The sequence below is a fragment of the Falco punctatus genome (assembly GCF_963210335.1).
Source record: "Falco punctatus genome assembly, chromosome: 11".
NCBI classification, from domain to species: Eukaryota; Metazoa; Chordata; class Aves; order Falconiformes; family Falconidae; genus Falco; species Falco punctatus.
The window spans coordinates 19537767-19553273 of NC_137591.1; the positions used below are offsets into that span (position 1 = coordinate 19537767).

At 42.0% G+C, this 15507-nt stretch overlaps 1 protein-coding gene across 6 annotated transcripts in view; it reads right to left on the reverse strand.

The window, feature by feature from the left end:
• BCAR3 (BCAR3 adaptor protein, NSP family member) overlaps nt 1-15507 on the reverse strand; it is a 114352-nt gene that overhangs the window by 3218 nt on the left and 95627 nt on the right. For all 6 annotated transcript variants that reach the window (XM_080407065.1, XM_080407066.1, XM_080407067.1 and 3 more), the window contains 7 exons: nt 9112-9240; nt 7569-8011; nt 6867-6967; nt 4418-5055; nt 1683-1798; nt 699-870; nt 400-523 (listed from right to left, as the gene is read on the reverse strand). In XM_080407065.1, coding sequence (XP_080263191.1) covers nt 400-523; nt 699-870; nt 1683-1798; nt 4418-5055; nt 6867-6967; nt 7569-8011; nt 9112-9240 — 1723 coding nt within the window. The remainder of the gene's footprint in view (nt 1-399; nt 524-698; nt 871-1682; nt 1799-4417; nt 5056-6866; nt 6968-7568; nt 8012-9111; nt 9241-15507) is intronic.

Genomic DNA, 15507 nt, shown 5'->3' on the forward strand with positions numbered 1-15507 from the left:
TGACTAACCTGTTCTTTGTACTGGAGGATTCATCCTCTGATCAAAAGGCAAAGCAGATAAAAAAGCAGAATCTGCCAGCAGTAACTCTGCTCTGAGGAAGATGATTTTTTTTCCTGTCCTTGAGGCAAGATGATGGAGTGTTTCAGCTCCACAAGGGAGCATGGGTTTGGGAAGAATCTTCTGTTCTGCATGGGTACGTGCACACCAGCACACACTGATGTTTGGCTGGCGGACTGCTGCCTTCTCTTTCGTTGTCTTACACTGCATTTGTACAAGTTTACATAGTCCTTTTAACATGTGATGCACAGTTACTGAAACAGCTATCTCATTTCCCTACGCAATAAATGAGGAGTGGGAGAGTTAAAAGGCTAAACAGAAACCAGTGTCGCTCATACTCACTATTCCACTCATCTTGTCCTTCATGCAAAGCTTTGCTAAATGGCTTCAGCTGTTTTTCATACGTAATGGCAGTTTGGGTATAATGATGCCTTAGAGAGGTCCAGGTTTGTTCTAACCGAGTGACCTGTTCAGACAAAATAGAGAATACCCGTTACTGTCTCCATAGCCGTTCACAGGAAGAGTACACTGCTAGTGATGAAGTTCCTGTTCTGCTGATCTCTTTCGTCTTGAAGAAACTGCATAAATTAAACCATCAAACTCCTCCATATTTTGCAACATAAAGAGAAACAGATACTTACCTGTGGCATTTCCAGTGCTTTCATAATGGCAGAAAACGCATACAAGTCTCCCAGCGAGTCCTTCAGCTCCACTGCGACCTGGATGATCCTGTTTAATGTTGCTGTTCTATCTTCTAGACTTCCTGTGCAACCCAAGATATCCACAGCTATTCCTATTGCCATGGTATTGTGCCTGTAAGTGAAACAATTCACACTCCTGGTTACAAATTATGACATTTAATAATACATTATGCTGTACACTCATTCAGAGGAGATCAATTCAAAGTTGTATTTCAATATCTTTGTGCACGCAGCGAACTTACTAACATCTCTGTATCAAAAGCAGTAATGGAATTATATGGAATAGATACTGGCTTTGAATTTAATAAATTTTCCTAGGATATTACTACTGTACAAAATTCTGCCCAAGCAACAAATGTACGAACACTTCCAGGAAAATTGCCCCAGTTTCCTTTGTCCTCCACATTCAAATCCTGGGACCTTCCCCCTAAATTTCAGCAACACAACTACTGAAATCTGAATCAGAAAAACTAGATCAGAGATAGAAGACCTTAATTGTTCCCCCCTTAACTCGTACAGAAAGCTTTGCTAATGATTTTTTACTTTAGTAGATCCTCTAGCCTCTTCCCCACTTGCAGGAGGCTGCTACCTTCAGTCTCTTCGACACACTTAAATGCTCAGCTACATTATAGGTCCCCTGAACTTCAGTTTACCTGAGCTCTTAACAAGTGTTCAGCAGCTCTAAGGACCCTGCTTTCATTACAGTTCCCCTTTTCCTATGTTACATGCGTGGAGTTGCCCCATGACCTTAAGGAATTTTTCCTGTGCAAAAAAAGTTAATATGCCACCTCACTAAATTATCTCTGTAGACATGAATTCAGAAGACGTGCAGGAGAGCATTCTTTGAGGAAATCTAGAGTGTGGCATAGCAATGCTCTGATCTCCTGGCCATCTGCCCTGGAAATGAGTAACAGGAACATTCACCTTTCAATGAGGTCAAGGCGCAGCTGATGTCCGTAAGGCAAGGTAATCAGTTCCAGACCAGAGTTCACTCCCATAATCCTCCTCATTTCTTCAGAAACTTCTAGTATCCTCGCCACCTGTCAAGTGCAAAAGTGCACAAGTTTTGAAACCAACTTCAACCAACCAACCCTAGCCACATAGAAGTCCTCCAGGTTAGTGCAGGGGCTACAAAGCCAAGTGCACAGCATGCAACATTAGAATACAGTCATTAAGAGAAACTGAACCTAGGCGCATGCAGCGCCTTGCAGAAAGAAACCAATAAAGTGGGAGGGGTTTTTGCATGGTTCAGCCATCAGAAAACATGTAACAGGTGTGACCAAAGTGCTTCGTTGAGCTTCTGCTCTCCACTTCCAGAAGAAGATTCATACACAAGCTCTAGGAAATGTGCTCTCGTGGCCTGACCATCGTCAGGGTGGTGCACTCTGGCCTTAAAGATGTACAAACTCGCTTTGCCGCCTTCATTTCTGAAAAGACAACTGCTCAGAATGTTTTTGGATTATACCACAATGTCCTCATAAGGATTAATTAATAAAAACACTTTAAGGAGGACACTGAATGCTGAGCACTTAATGAAGTTGGCATGTGAAAGCTGACACCCTCACCAATTTGTCTTTCCTTTTTAAATGTACAGTATTAGCTAATGCTTATATCAATAACAATTATATATGCTAATTCTAAGCAAAAACACATTAATATGGTAATGTGAGATTACCTGCTTGTTTAAGGCCCGTATGACACATTTACCAATCTGCGTGCTGTTTTCTGATACACCCATCAGCAGGCTTTCTCGGTTATGAAGAGATGAAAGCAACCTAGGCCACACAACAAGCCTCACCGGTACAAAATCCAGCACTGCAGAGAAACCTGTTTCACTTGTAGAGACACAGGAGGGATGCGAAGCCCCTGGAGACACCGATTGCTACTCCTTCCTCACAAAGAGCCCTCTCAGGCATGCCAGTGGCAGATACTCTATCACTTACCATATAGGTGCTGCTTTCATTATTAGAAATGTCATTATTTAAAAGGTGAACTGGGCTACTGATGCCACAGAAGACGTATGAACTTTAGCCTTATCACAGATCTCCGTAGGAAGCATTTATTCTGGCCCAGTTCACATGCCAATCTCATTGTATCATGCAGTTCTTATCAGTGCAGTCGGATGCAACCAGTTACCAATGAATGACAGTCACTGCCTCTCGGCAGCACGAGATAAAATAGATTTCTCTTCATGTCCCAGCTAGTTACTATTCCTGTTCCAAAATCCAAATTCTGTTTCTGTAAAACACTCCAGTGACTTAACTGTACAGGCTCCCACACCTCCAGCAGGCCAGTTTCCTTGGGCCCATTCCGAAGTTTATAGGACTTAAAATAAGTAGACTAATAATGAGCTAATTGACTTTTTTATAGATATATAAATACGCTTACTACTTCTGTAAGGCATGCATATCCTATGCCTTCAAGCAACGTACTCTTCAACAATATATTAAAAGTCATTCTGGTTATTGTTACTAGGTTGAGGTGAATGCTGAAACTAAAATGTTACAGAACACTCTTACTACTCCAGGAACCATAGTAAAGACGCCACGGTCTGTCACTTGTGAAAAGACCAAGCAGAGTGGAGCTGAGATTTCCTGAGTCACCGTGTCTGCATGAAGCCTCCCTGGGCAGCAGCCAGCCCTGCTACTGAGGAGAGAAGCTGTGTTTGCTGTTTGCACTCGCACACACGCTCATCCTGCTGCCGCGCCAGGGAGCTGCCCCCTTCCCAGACCCACGCGTGCATCGGTGCAGCAGCACTAGCAGAGTGCTCCCCACACGTTTCTTCTGGAGCACCACCGTCCCTCGCTTCCCTGTCTGCGATGGAGCTGCCCAGTAAGCAGCCCCGTGTGGCCCCGTGACACCTGGTCCTGCAGCTGCTCTGTGGCAGGTACAGCAAAGTAGCGCAGCTGCAACTGCTGCAGCATTTCTTCTATTGCACAAAGTCATCACCTCACAGGGAGACGACCTTTCCTGTGCTTCCACATTTCTGATTCAACAGCTGATCTCCAAGCCCTATCAGCTGAATGAAGTCTACACTGTCCAAAGTATTTTGTATTTCTACATCTTTCTAAACAATTCCACTAGCAGTACAGAGAAATGCAGGAGCATTGTGAGCTGTTTTCCCACGCCACCTATCCAGCTGTAGGAGACTCGGACAAAGATTAGACGAGCAGCTAATTTTAGAAGTTTAAATATATTTAGTTCCATTGAACACCGTATATTATGGCCAGCAGTATGGCAGCCAGGTGATGTCTGTCCCCTGTCTGCCCTTGTAAGCTAACTAGCTATTTCCTGGCACGAGTAGTTCTTCCCACAGCGGTGCCTACAGCACGGATAGCTCTTCCCCCAGTACAGAAGAAAGGCTGAATCACAGATACACAGCAACTGATAGGAGATTAAAAAGATGTACGGAACACTGAGAATCTGAGTCTGAAGTCAAGGATGGTGGGAGACCTTTAGTTTGTAGAGTTTGTTAACATGCTTGTTCTTCAAATGGGGGCAGGGGGAAACAAACTCTACCCTAAAAATTCCTGCAAACAATTCATTTATTACATTAGCTGCGAATCTACCCATTAATCTCTTCAAATCAGTTCTTTAAGAAGCCTAAACTTGCACAATATAAAATAAAAGCCAAGAAATTCTTAATTTATCTTTTTTACCTTGCAGTCCATTCTAAGAATGTGCTGTGCAATAATCTTTGGATTGTTGTTGGTGAAAAGCTCTTTGACTCTTCTTAACATTGATGTTTCCAATGGCTTGTTTTCAGGAGGAAGTAATTTGGATTCAAAATCATTCGGTTTAAAACTGGACACCATCTCAAAAACAGGTGCAGAAAAGATGCTGTCTCCTTCCGCCACCTCAGCTGAAGCTTGTAAAGGATCTGCAGAGTTCATTGTAGGGTCATCTTCCAGGATCAAATAGTTTGTTTCAGAGTTCCTGAATGAGTGTGTTCCCCTCTCCTTCCGTGTCAGATGTTCCACGTAGCTGTTTTTCTGACCTAAAGGTTTTGTTGCTGCAGGATCTCTGGCAGGGCTTAGTTCACAATAGTGTCCTTCTGAACTGTGGAAAGCCGAAGGAGAATCTGGGGGCTTTATCAGGGATGCTTTGCTGGGCTTAGGTGGAGGCTTCGGCCAGAGCTGACTGTCTGATCCTCTAAGAGCTTCCCCTACTTGTGACTCAGAGGTGACTTTCTGAGCAATGGTGGGGCTTAGAGAAGGTTCACTGCCTGTTCTAAACGCAGGAGAGCTTGGACAGGAGTCTGCATCTGCTTGAGGTGATCGAGGTGGATGTCTTGAACCTGCACGGGAAAATGGTATTTTGGAAGGTCAAAACATACACCAATCCTGATGCCTGTCCCAGGGTGCATCTCTTAATGCTACTTGCTGAGGAAAATAATGGTCAGATCATGTCAATTATTCACTGACAAAAACGTATATGAAATTATATTTTGTGGAACAAAGTAGCCAGCAAATTCCATTCACTTGCTGATCTTCCTGAAATCCCAAATACACAGAACAGCTGCACCATAATATTATTCTGTGGTAACGCTGACAAAAATTCCAGTCCCTGCTGCATACATAAGCTATACTGTCAGAGCTGGAGAGTCTCCATGGCTTGGAATAGGAGGTTCCTTTGTAACCTGATCGAGGCTATAAAAACAGAAACTTCCAGCCACACCACATAAAAGATGAGTCATTTCTGAGAATGACAAGTTTGAGATGAAAGAAAAAACTTCCCGAAGTCAAGCCTGAACCTGCAATAGGTATGGAAGGAATGAATTTCAGGGATGCTAATCTTTTTGCTAAACAGTGGCTGACTTGAAGAGCTGGAGAAACACATCCATATACTTGTGTGTATTTATGCCTCATCCTGTACTCACTGCATATGCAAACCTCAGCATCCAATACAGGACTGAGCCCTATATCGGACATTCCTGATCTCCAGTTCTCAGTGCCTTTGCAGGTGTCTACAGCGAAGCGGCCAGTTGCATCGTGTGGGCTTCACTGCTTGTTTCCAGCTGGCTATCAATTCACGCAGACAACAAAATCTGCAAATCACAGCCTGTCGCCACTCCTAAGCAGTATGGTACCAGAACCTGCTTGGAGGACCCCATGGCAAAAGGCACAGCAGTGCTCTTCACGTTAACTGTTACGGTACCAAAAGAAAAGTTTTTGCAGCCATGGATTGGAATAAAATAATCAATTCAACTGCAGATGGCCAGAAACTTGTTTTACAAATGTCTGTCCCTCCCACTGTTAAACACGGGAGCACACCCTTTCTACCAAAGTACAGTCTCACTATACAAATACTTAATATTATCTTTGTCTTGAGAAGTCTTTCCACAATAAACACTCCTAAGTTTTAACAGCTACTGTATTCAAAATAACTAGCAGCCTTAGAAGTCAAACACATGGGAACAGATGCATCACTGCAAGCTTCCTTACACAGTATGCTAGTTTGGAAACAATTAAACCTCTGAAAAATGTGAGAAAGAAAAAGCTACGGTCAACAACCAACAAGTGTTGGTACACCCTGTATTGCTGGAGGAAGACAATAAGAGGGCTATGGAACCAGACAGCAGCAAAAGGAATGAAAAGTAAAAAGGATGGAGGCCAGGGGGGAAGAGAAATTGGGAGAAAAAGATGGACAGAAGTGAGTACAAAAGCTGTGGTAGTGCTTTTCTCCTGGTGAGGAACACTACCACATCTGCATAATTTACCAAGGAAAAAAAAGCAGTTACCATGATTTCCATGAAGCACGGCTTCTACTTAAGACTTCTGTCAGAATGACAGGAGTGAAACAAGGCAGTTCTTATGAAGCAGGAAAGGTAGTATTTTGTCAAAAAGGGTACTGAAGCCAACTGTAGCTGACATTTTTTCGGTGTGGAAGCCTGCTGTGTGCTAAGGTACTCGGCCAGCTGGTGCATTGTAAATAAAAAACTGTCCCAATGGCTTAAAGAGCAGCAGCGTGCTAACACAGCTGACACTGGCCATTAAATATAACTGTATATACAGTACTCTGAACACTCAACAGACTCACTCTGGTCTGAAGTGCAACAGACCACCTGGGCACTTCTATAAGCACAAAACATTTAATTACAAAACATACCTATCAGCAGATAGCTCTCCGACTGGTGAGCCTTCAAAGGGAATCTTTTCTCCAGAACGTGATCCAAACTAGCTGGCTGGCTACCACTTTTTTCTTTGTTTCTAGGGTAAACAACAATGCAAACAAAAACATGTCAATATATGCAACACTCTTAACACACGTACCTAATTGCCAGAACGTATCATAACCAGGGCAAGGATCATTAACCTTCCACTTGGGCAGCTTATGAGAATAAAAGGTACTTGATGCTGTTGTGGTAGCAATGAAATGGGCGATAACATATGTGACCCTGCAGCATTTGCGAGGGTGTTTCTTTGAATGTTGAGAATTTTTAATCAAACATTAGATTTGGACACTGAAATTAGGATCCATTATTCCACACGGTATTTCTATTGCAGAAGTCAAATACGGAAAGACAGACCTCTCTGGGACAGCAGCAAGATTTTATTTTAATCCTTCATCTCATAATAGTCAGAACTTGCCAAGTTGCTGCAGAACAAGCTGCACCACTGTTGTGCTTCCAAAAGTCTACATTTGCTCTTGCTCTGTGCATTTGCTGATTTTTAGCAAAGGATTTTTCAGGGCCTAAAACACGCCTCAAGCTAGTCTTCCATCTAAAATCAGAGTCAAAATTCACATCACCTACAGCAGGGGCTGATAGTTACCTCATTTCCCTCCATAAGAACAGCAAAATTAAAGTACCTCAGAAGATTTCCCCTGGGTATGCTCTGCTCCGGGGACTGCATGCTGGATACACCAAGGCTCAACCTTTTTGCAGTTTCTGTTTTTCCTTCGGGGATACTTGACTCTCTCTGTCGGACTGGAGTTACACCATACTTTTCTTCTAGACATCTGAGAGGCACAGTCCTGTTGATCGGTTGAAAAATAATTGCTCCGCTCTGCTTTGATATCGGCGTGCGATTCCCAACATAGTATCTAACTAAGCCGGGGATACTGTCGAAACTTTCAAGTTCGAACTGATACTGAACACGGCAGTAGGCTTCATTGAGTCTTAGAACTGTTCTGTTGATTTTAAAATGCTGAGAGGTATTTTTCCACTGACAGGTAAGAACAAAGTTCCCAGGACTCGAGAGAGAATCCCTAATCAGAAAATCTCCATCTCTCTGAACCAGGCTTTCTGCCACCTTTGAGAAAAAACAAATTATATAAAAAAATATGCTTTCAGAATCGGAAAACAAGTAGTCAAACAGCACATTGCAACAAAATATTCTTAAACATAGGACTTAATTTGGCTGCTCTGGGAGGACAGACAAAGCAAGAAATACAAAGCAAAGCATGAAGTGTGGTAGAAAAACAATGTCTTCAGTTCTAAAATTAATAGCTCATTCCACAGCACAGAGCTGGAGGCGCTTTTTGGAAAATGCCTAGCAGCATGACCCACTCTTGCATATATATTTCTTCTAGTTCACCAATAGAAAAGAAGGCATGAAGGGAAAGCAATGACTCCGGATTTTAGAGTTTAAAGCATCTGAATAGACAATCACACTGAAGTTTAGAAGCTACTACTACAGGACCCCAGAAACTGTCCTTCATTATTACCTGAAGTGACAGAAGCTTTCATTTTTTATTCTTTGTGAATACTGCACTGTCCTAGGAAGAGTCAGAGAAACCCTGTTTTTCTGTTTTGAGTTAGTCCTTTGATATGATAAATTGCACACCTAGCAGTTAACCTTCAGCCAGCGCACACGGCTGCTGTGCCTGCCCTGGCCCGGTGAAGGGCAGCCGGGGCTCTGCGGAGGCAGGTCCGCGGGGGAGCTCCAGCTGCTCCGGGAACCTACGCTCCAACCCAGCGACAGCGTGAGCTCGTTCGTAACTACATCTGTAAGGAACAAAATTACGTTTCTGCACAGATTTTGTTGTGGTTGTTTTTTTTCCTCCCCCAAATTCAAGGAAGAAAATAAGAACACTTTCAGTTAAGAATACTGAACCAAATTAATGTCAGCCTGTCTGAACAATATGTGGGGAAAGCATTCTCAAATAAAGCTTAAATTCCAGTTCCACCTTTATTCAGTGAACACAAGTCCTGAAATACCTGTATTTTTCCACCAGTGTCTGCCCTGAACCCCTCCTCAACCTTGTTTTATGCCAAGCTGTGATAAATACCATAGCTTTCACACAAACAAGCATTACATTTCTACTAAGTTAATGCAGATATCAGAGGTGTGTACAGTACTTTAGCTCACCTCTGCTTGTCTATAAATCTCAAAGCAGATTTGGCACATACCTGCCGAGGAATACGTCCATGGTACCAGGCATGGCTACGCAAGTCTTCACTGCTTAGCTGTAGTTCTTCCTCTAACTCCTTCTTCAGTTTTTCTGGGCTGTTGTCCATAACTTGCCTCTCCCTAGAAAACTACAATAAAAGGTTAAAAGCTTCAACTGTGCCAAGTTTAGTGATTAACATTTTACCTGGGTTATAACATCCATCACATGATCTGCACTAGCCGCTGGAATGCGGGTGCTGCTTTAGCAGGCTGGCTTGGCCTCGCTCTCTAGACTGTATCTGCAAAATCCAGCATTCGGTGAGATAACGTGATTGTTATACACTGCACGGAACAGAGGCAAAGTGTTCTGTCTGTACACCAAGCTAACAATGACACACCTACAAAGTCACTTCTCTTACTTCCTCTCCCAATAAGAATTCTAACTATACTGCAAAAAAATGGAGCTGGACCCAAATGCCCTGCTCCAATATTCCTCCTTCTGTTTAAACTTTTGTTTTAAATTCAGATTTCGCCCTCCCCACCCCCAACTGGATGGATGAAACAATCCAATTAAGAATATTCCCAATGCATCAACACAGCCTAACCTGGACATAGAGAGTTGTTCAATATTTCTGTTGCACTAAATAACAATTTGCCAAAGTAAATTTTCAACCTTAAAGGGCTTGCTTCTAATGGTCATTAAACCTGCATGTCCAAGACCTTCCACTCTTAAGGGAAAAAAAAGCTCCTGCTGCCCCTTAGCACAAAAAGCACGAGATCTGCTTGGAGATATCTCCATCACTCCTATACAACTACTACAGGACTTTCTGGAAAAATTCCATCTTCATCTCTTCTTGGAGTACAGCTTCCATGGTAGACTACTCTGGCTCATTAGTCCTTCTTGTACATGCAGTGCTGCGACCAAAGTAAGGTGCCGTATCTTCTCTAGAGAGCTGTCACGTACTCATTCATAAGCACTCAGCAGAGGGAAGTCTTTGGGCTTCCTTACATTCTCCAATTTATTGCAAGGCTCCAGCCCATCTTTACTGTTGCTGCAGAGTTTCAAAAGCCTAACATACCCAAAAGGAACAGGTTCATTGCAATGAACATCTTCTGCATCGAACAAAGAATCAGAGTATACCCTCTCTTAAAACAAAGTGCATTTTAAAAAAGAGAGGGAGAGAGCATGCTGAGGTAAACACACAACACACGCGTTATTTAAAAAAAGAACTGGCAATGCTTGCCCACCGATCCTATGCTTTCTGTGAATACTGCTCCCTATAGCATTTTCTTCTTCGTACTGAGTACTCACAGCACCCGACCGTGGGAGCAGGTGGCATACATTTAGCACTTCTTTCAACAATCCTCCCTGCAATTCCAAGCAGACTGAATTACAACAGATTACTAGACAGCAGATTTTTGGTGGAATAGTGCCAGAAGCAGCATCCTGCTGCCAAGACTATATTAACATGCTGGGAGCCCAGAGATATTCTGAGATTTCCCCTCTTCTCTGCTTTTCTTGGGGAAAACTAAGGCTTCTCTTCAACAAATAACAAATGAACACAGTGGCTTATACAGGAAGGTAAAAGATAAAAACAACCTGGTAAAGAATCACTTTTCACCTCTGTTTTGCTTCTGTAAACCATAACGGGGTGGTATTTATCCATACAAATGTGGTTCAATGGACAAGCGTTTTCAACAAAGAGTAAATCCTTTGTGCTTTTGTACAGTCCAGGTCTTTCACCAACTCCTCCCAAGCTTTACAAGAAGAAAAGTCTGTACAGGAAGAAACCATGCCACAAAGAACAGACCTTCACTGCAAGGGCTCTTTGATAAAACCACGTACCATGTGAAGAGATCAAGTTACTGCGTGTAGAAAGAGCCATAGCAGAGGTCTGGTAAGGTCTCAAGTCCAAAAGCATATTGAAGTGTCAAAACATGGCCAAAAATCCCCGTTCCGCTCCAAACCTCTGTGACCTGTCAGGCTAGCGTAGCTACAGGACTAGTGGCACAGGCCTGCCACCTTCGCTTCCCAACTCACATGGCGGGGTACCCACCTAAAGCCGACGGGGTTGATTCCAGGATTAACAGCCACTTTACTGCCACATCTTACAGAACGATAGCCAGAATTACAACATTTGCAATAAGCTGAAGGTAGAGCGAAGGGCACACAAACTGAGAGTAGACTTCTCAAGAGCACCTTTCCCCTGACCACGTGGGGAAGTGGCCAGACAACTTTTAAAGCACCCCTCCAGTCTCAACAGCAGCGTTCAGTTGTAACGGTACACAAACCTATTACGTGCACAGCTGAGTATTTTGCTGATCTTCTTGAAGGACACACTACTTTAATGTGGACTGTATTTAAGTTTTTAAAAGATGCTTTCGATTGAATAGGGATTTTAAAAAACCCGAAGCTACCCCAAAGCTACTGTACAAATTGATACCATCATTCCAAAAGCATCTCACTGTATCTCAGTGGTAGGCAAAGCCACGGTAAATGGCACAGACTGTAGCGCATGGATGCAATAACTGAATTTGCTTAGGAGAGCTACATTCTTAGCCAACAAAAAGTTATAGGTCTTTGCGTATGGACTAATTTCATCCATTTTACTGACATGAATTATCTTAAAAAACAGGATGATCAAGCTACAGATACACATGAAGTACAAACTCAGCAGAGAAACCTAGAATTTCTTCTGGTGGTTAAACGGATTTTTCCCTACTCAGATGAACATAATGAGACACATACTGCACTTGAGTTACATCTAGCAACACAACAAGAAAAACACTTAAGGAGTCCAAACCAACTAAATTGTTAACATTCATGATTATTGGTTTGTTAAAAATCCTCTCTGCCACGGTCTACCACATTGAGCACACTCTGATTGCCAGAGGTCAGATATCTCCTGAGATGAAGCGAACATACTTAAGTAACCCTTCTGCAACTCTGAACTTGATAGAAATCCTCCTGTGGCTAGCACAAATCCCGAAATACACAGGGGGAAAACTGCCTAGGTAAGCAAGTTCAGTAATAGCATGTCTTCCTGGACCATTTTCTGTTGGCTGAGACTGAGTTCTTATACAACCTATGCCAGTTAAAGGAGAAGCATGACCAAGAACTGTCTGTAGCCATACCAGCCTATGCCTTTCTATGTTAAACGCCATACCCAGGGCCTCTGGTCCTGCAAGATTCTCTGCAGACACAGACCATCACGCAACCAAGGGCTCAAAAATCACTCCAGGCACAGCCTCCACAAGCACGTTAGTCTGTAAATAAGAAGAGCATAAGCCTAACTAGCTATGTCAGCGGGCTTGCTTTCAAAAGACAAGGCGACCTGTTCCACACAACGTGATGCAGTTATTTCAGCCTCGTCTCCCAGTAGAACCCAAAACTTAACGGACAGTAACAGTATGCTGTGAATTCGCACTAACTCCATAGTAACAATCTTCGTTTAGTAGTACGGCCTAATTTTATCTTTTTGTGTAAGACTCTTTGTTGGCTCCTACCCAATGAACTGAAAGAAACCTGAATTTACATTTACAGCTAGATAGTGAAGTGGATGGTAAAAAGAAATTTTTAACAAACCTAGGGCAAAAATTAAAGACTTAAGTTTATTCTGCAACAAAACGCAGCTGAAGTGACACAGGGAAGCTTCCAGTTTAAGTTCTTTAAGACTTTCAAATAGTAACAACCCTGTCAAAGACCCTGGAACATAAAAGCAAATCAAGTCAGCAGAACTCTTCCAACACAGATGCTTTTTCTGACCTACAAAAAGCTTCCCCCAAGTATGAGCTTTCCAGAACTGTTTGTTCACATTTTAGTCACATTATTTCCAGTCCTTGCATTATTTTTAAGATATTCCTGCCATCCTGAGTTTTCCTGAACAGGTCTTTGAAAGAAAAACACAAAGCTCTCTAGCAATACAATATTATCAACCTCCAGCAAAAGTCCTCAGTCCTACTTACATACCCAATGGAAAATCTAGAGGGCCAAGAGTTTAAAAGGGGGGGGGGGGGGGGGGGGGAGGGGAATTCCAGTCAGTACAGTTATTTTAGTGTTTTAAAGAAACGTCATGCAAGTTTATTATAGTTCATAAAGGATTCCTACTTCAGGGCCACTGAACTAAAAGCAGACAGTGCTTACAGACAGATGTAACAAGCTACCCTTAATGTTACACATTATTTTACATTTTTTTCAGGCAAATACTAATCTAGCATTCCAAAAACTGCAAAGTATCAAAGTTTAAGGAAGTAGAACACCAAAATACAATCTTTCTAAAGGCATAGACCTACCATGATATGCTGCACCTATGAAACCTGCGAACACATTTTAATGGGAATTTCTCACAATAATCTGTTGTTTGTGCATCTAAGGGGTTACTTTCGTTCAGGTGTTTGACACTCCAAAGGAAACTTGCTGTATCCAAAGCCCTTGTGTCAATCACCCTAGCTGAATTTGTCACATTATATTAGAATAATTTTTAATTGTTCTGAACAATCTGCTGTATGAGTTTGGTGGTAAACAAAATGGAAGTCCCACAGTTATTGCTGTTGCCTGCTGGCAGTGGATTCTATCTCCAGTTCATACCTGCAACAACTCCAGTAAAGTACATGTACCAATGGAATATCAAAATAGCCGAGAGAAGCATCACACAGGTTTCTCCATATATACCCAAAGTTGCATCTTACGTGTTCCAGCTTTCATTGCTTACATCAATTGTTATTAATGAACTTCTCTCTAAGGTGATCAAGTGAGGGGGTTTTGCTTGCTTGTTTAGCTTTGGGTTGTTTTTTTTTGTTTCTTTGGGTGTTTATTTTTTTTTTTAACAACTTGAATTACGAGAGAAAGACTTTTACTTTTTAGATACAGTTTAGAAGTGGTCCAAAATCTGTCATGCTAGATCATCTCTTTCAGTTCTGATAACGCAGAATTTCCTATCACCTCTCTCTGTATCTTTCTGGTGAGGTACTATTTACTTAAAGCACAGCCAAGGCCCGTTACAGGTACACAACTAAAGGTGGCCACGTTTCCGTCCACTCTCAATTACTTCCTGGTGCTTTGCAAAGCTCTGCCAGATGATACTTAAATTAGCCCAACAGGCAGCCTTGGAATCACCTGATTTCCTGTTACCTTGAAGGTTTCAAGGGGAAAAAAAAAAAAAAAAAAAAAAAAAAAGAAAGGAGAGAGAGATATAATTATTAGGGATAAATGAGAACAGCTCTGTAAAAACTGAAGTGTGATTGTAGTGATGAAATAAGTCAAGCCAGTACCTTTCCTAAACTTCTGACAAATGTACTGTATCTATCTAAACCAAATCTATTACAGCTTCCTCCCAAATACATCTTTTCTCCAACACTGGAGCCCTGCTACATTTGCTTAACTGCACCATGAACTCTGACCTACAACTTTCTGATCTTATAAAATCACTAGGTCCGACAGAATCTCCAAATAAATGTGGAGAGATGGGATTTGTGATCCAGCAAAATCTTAAATTTTGTGAGATTTACATATCTTTTAGCCAAGTGGTTAATTTAACAGAAAGACCCATCAACAGAAAATGTGAAGGGGATGCTGGGCAGGGACAGGAAATACCAAGAGGGAAGACAAAGATGTGAAAGGAGAAAGAAAGGAGGGGACGCACAGACACAGGACACTAAAAACATCTGGAAAAGTGAAAGATTAATGAAATTCCTCTATTTCCAAACCACTAGAGAGCAATCAACTTGTTCATACAGAAAATGAACACTTGATTGTCAAAGTTCCAATTCTGAATCAAGATACACTTCACTGGCTGCAGAGATCCCCTTAAGTCTCCAGCCCTGTGCTCCTGTGATCCTGATCAGACTGCCTGCCTGGCACTATGAGCACAAACATTTTAAAATATACGGTTACATCAATTTATGCTTTAATTTTATTTACTGTGAGTACAAATGTATTTCATTTCACTTTTAACTCTACTAATCAGGCACCAAAACCAAGAGATTTGCATTAGGCATATAAAAGAATACCCATGTGGAACCAGACTCTCCATCTTTATTGGAAAACATTCTTGCTGGTCCTCACTTTCTCCTATACAAAAAAATAGTATCATTGGCCAAGAACTTAAAGCGACAAGAACACATGGACAGAGTTATTTCTGAAATTGTTTTTTTAAGAAAGAACTACTGGGGAAAAGGGAGCATCTAAATTCAGGAAACCCTTTTCTGATTAACTTGGACATTTTGAACTACAGTTGTGGCAATGTTCTTCACAGGGGCAGGTTTTTCTGATCTTCCAGAGAGCTCAAAGTTCACACAGGACTACAAGTGCTACGGTAAGCAATGGAAGGTACAAAATGGGTGATTAAAGTCTCTTTGCATAGATGACTGCCAACTTCTGCAGGATTTTATTTTTATTTTCTAGTGGTTTAACTGGT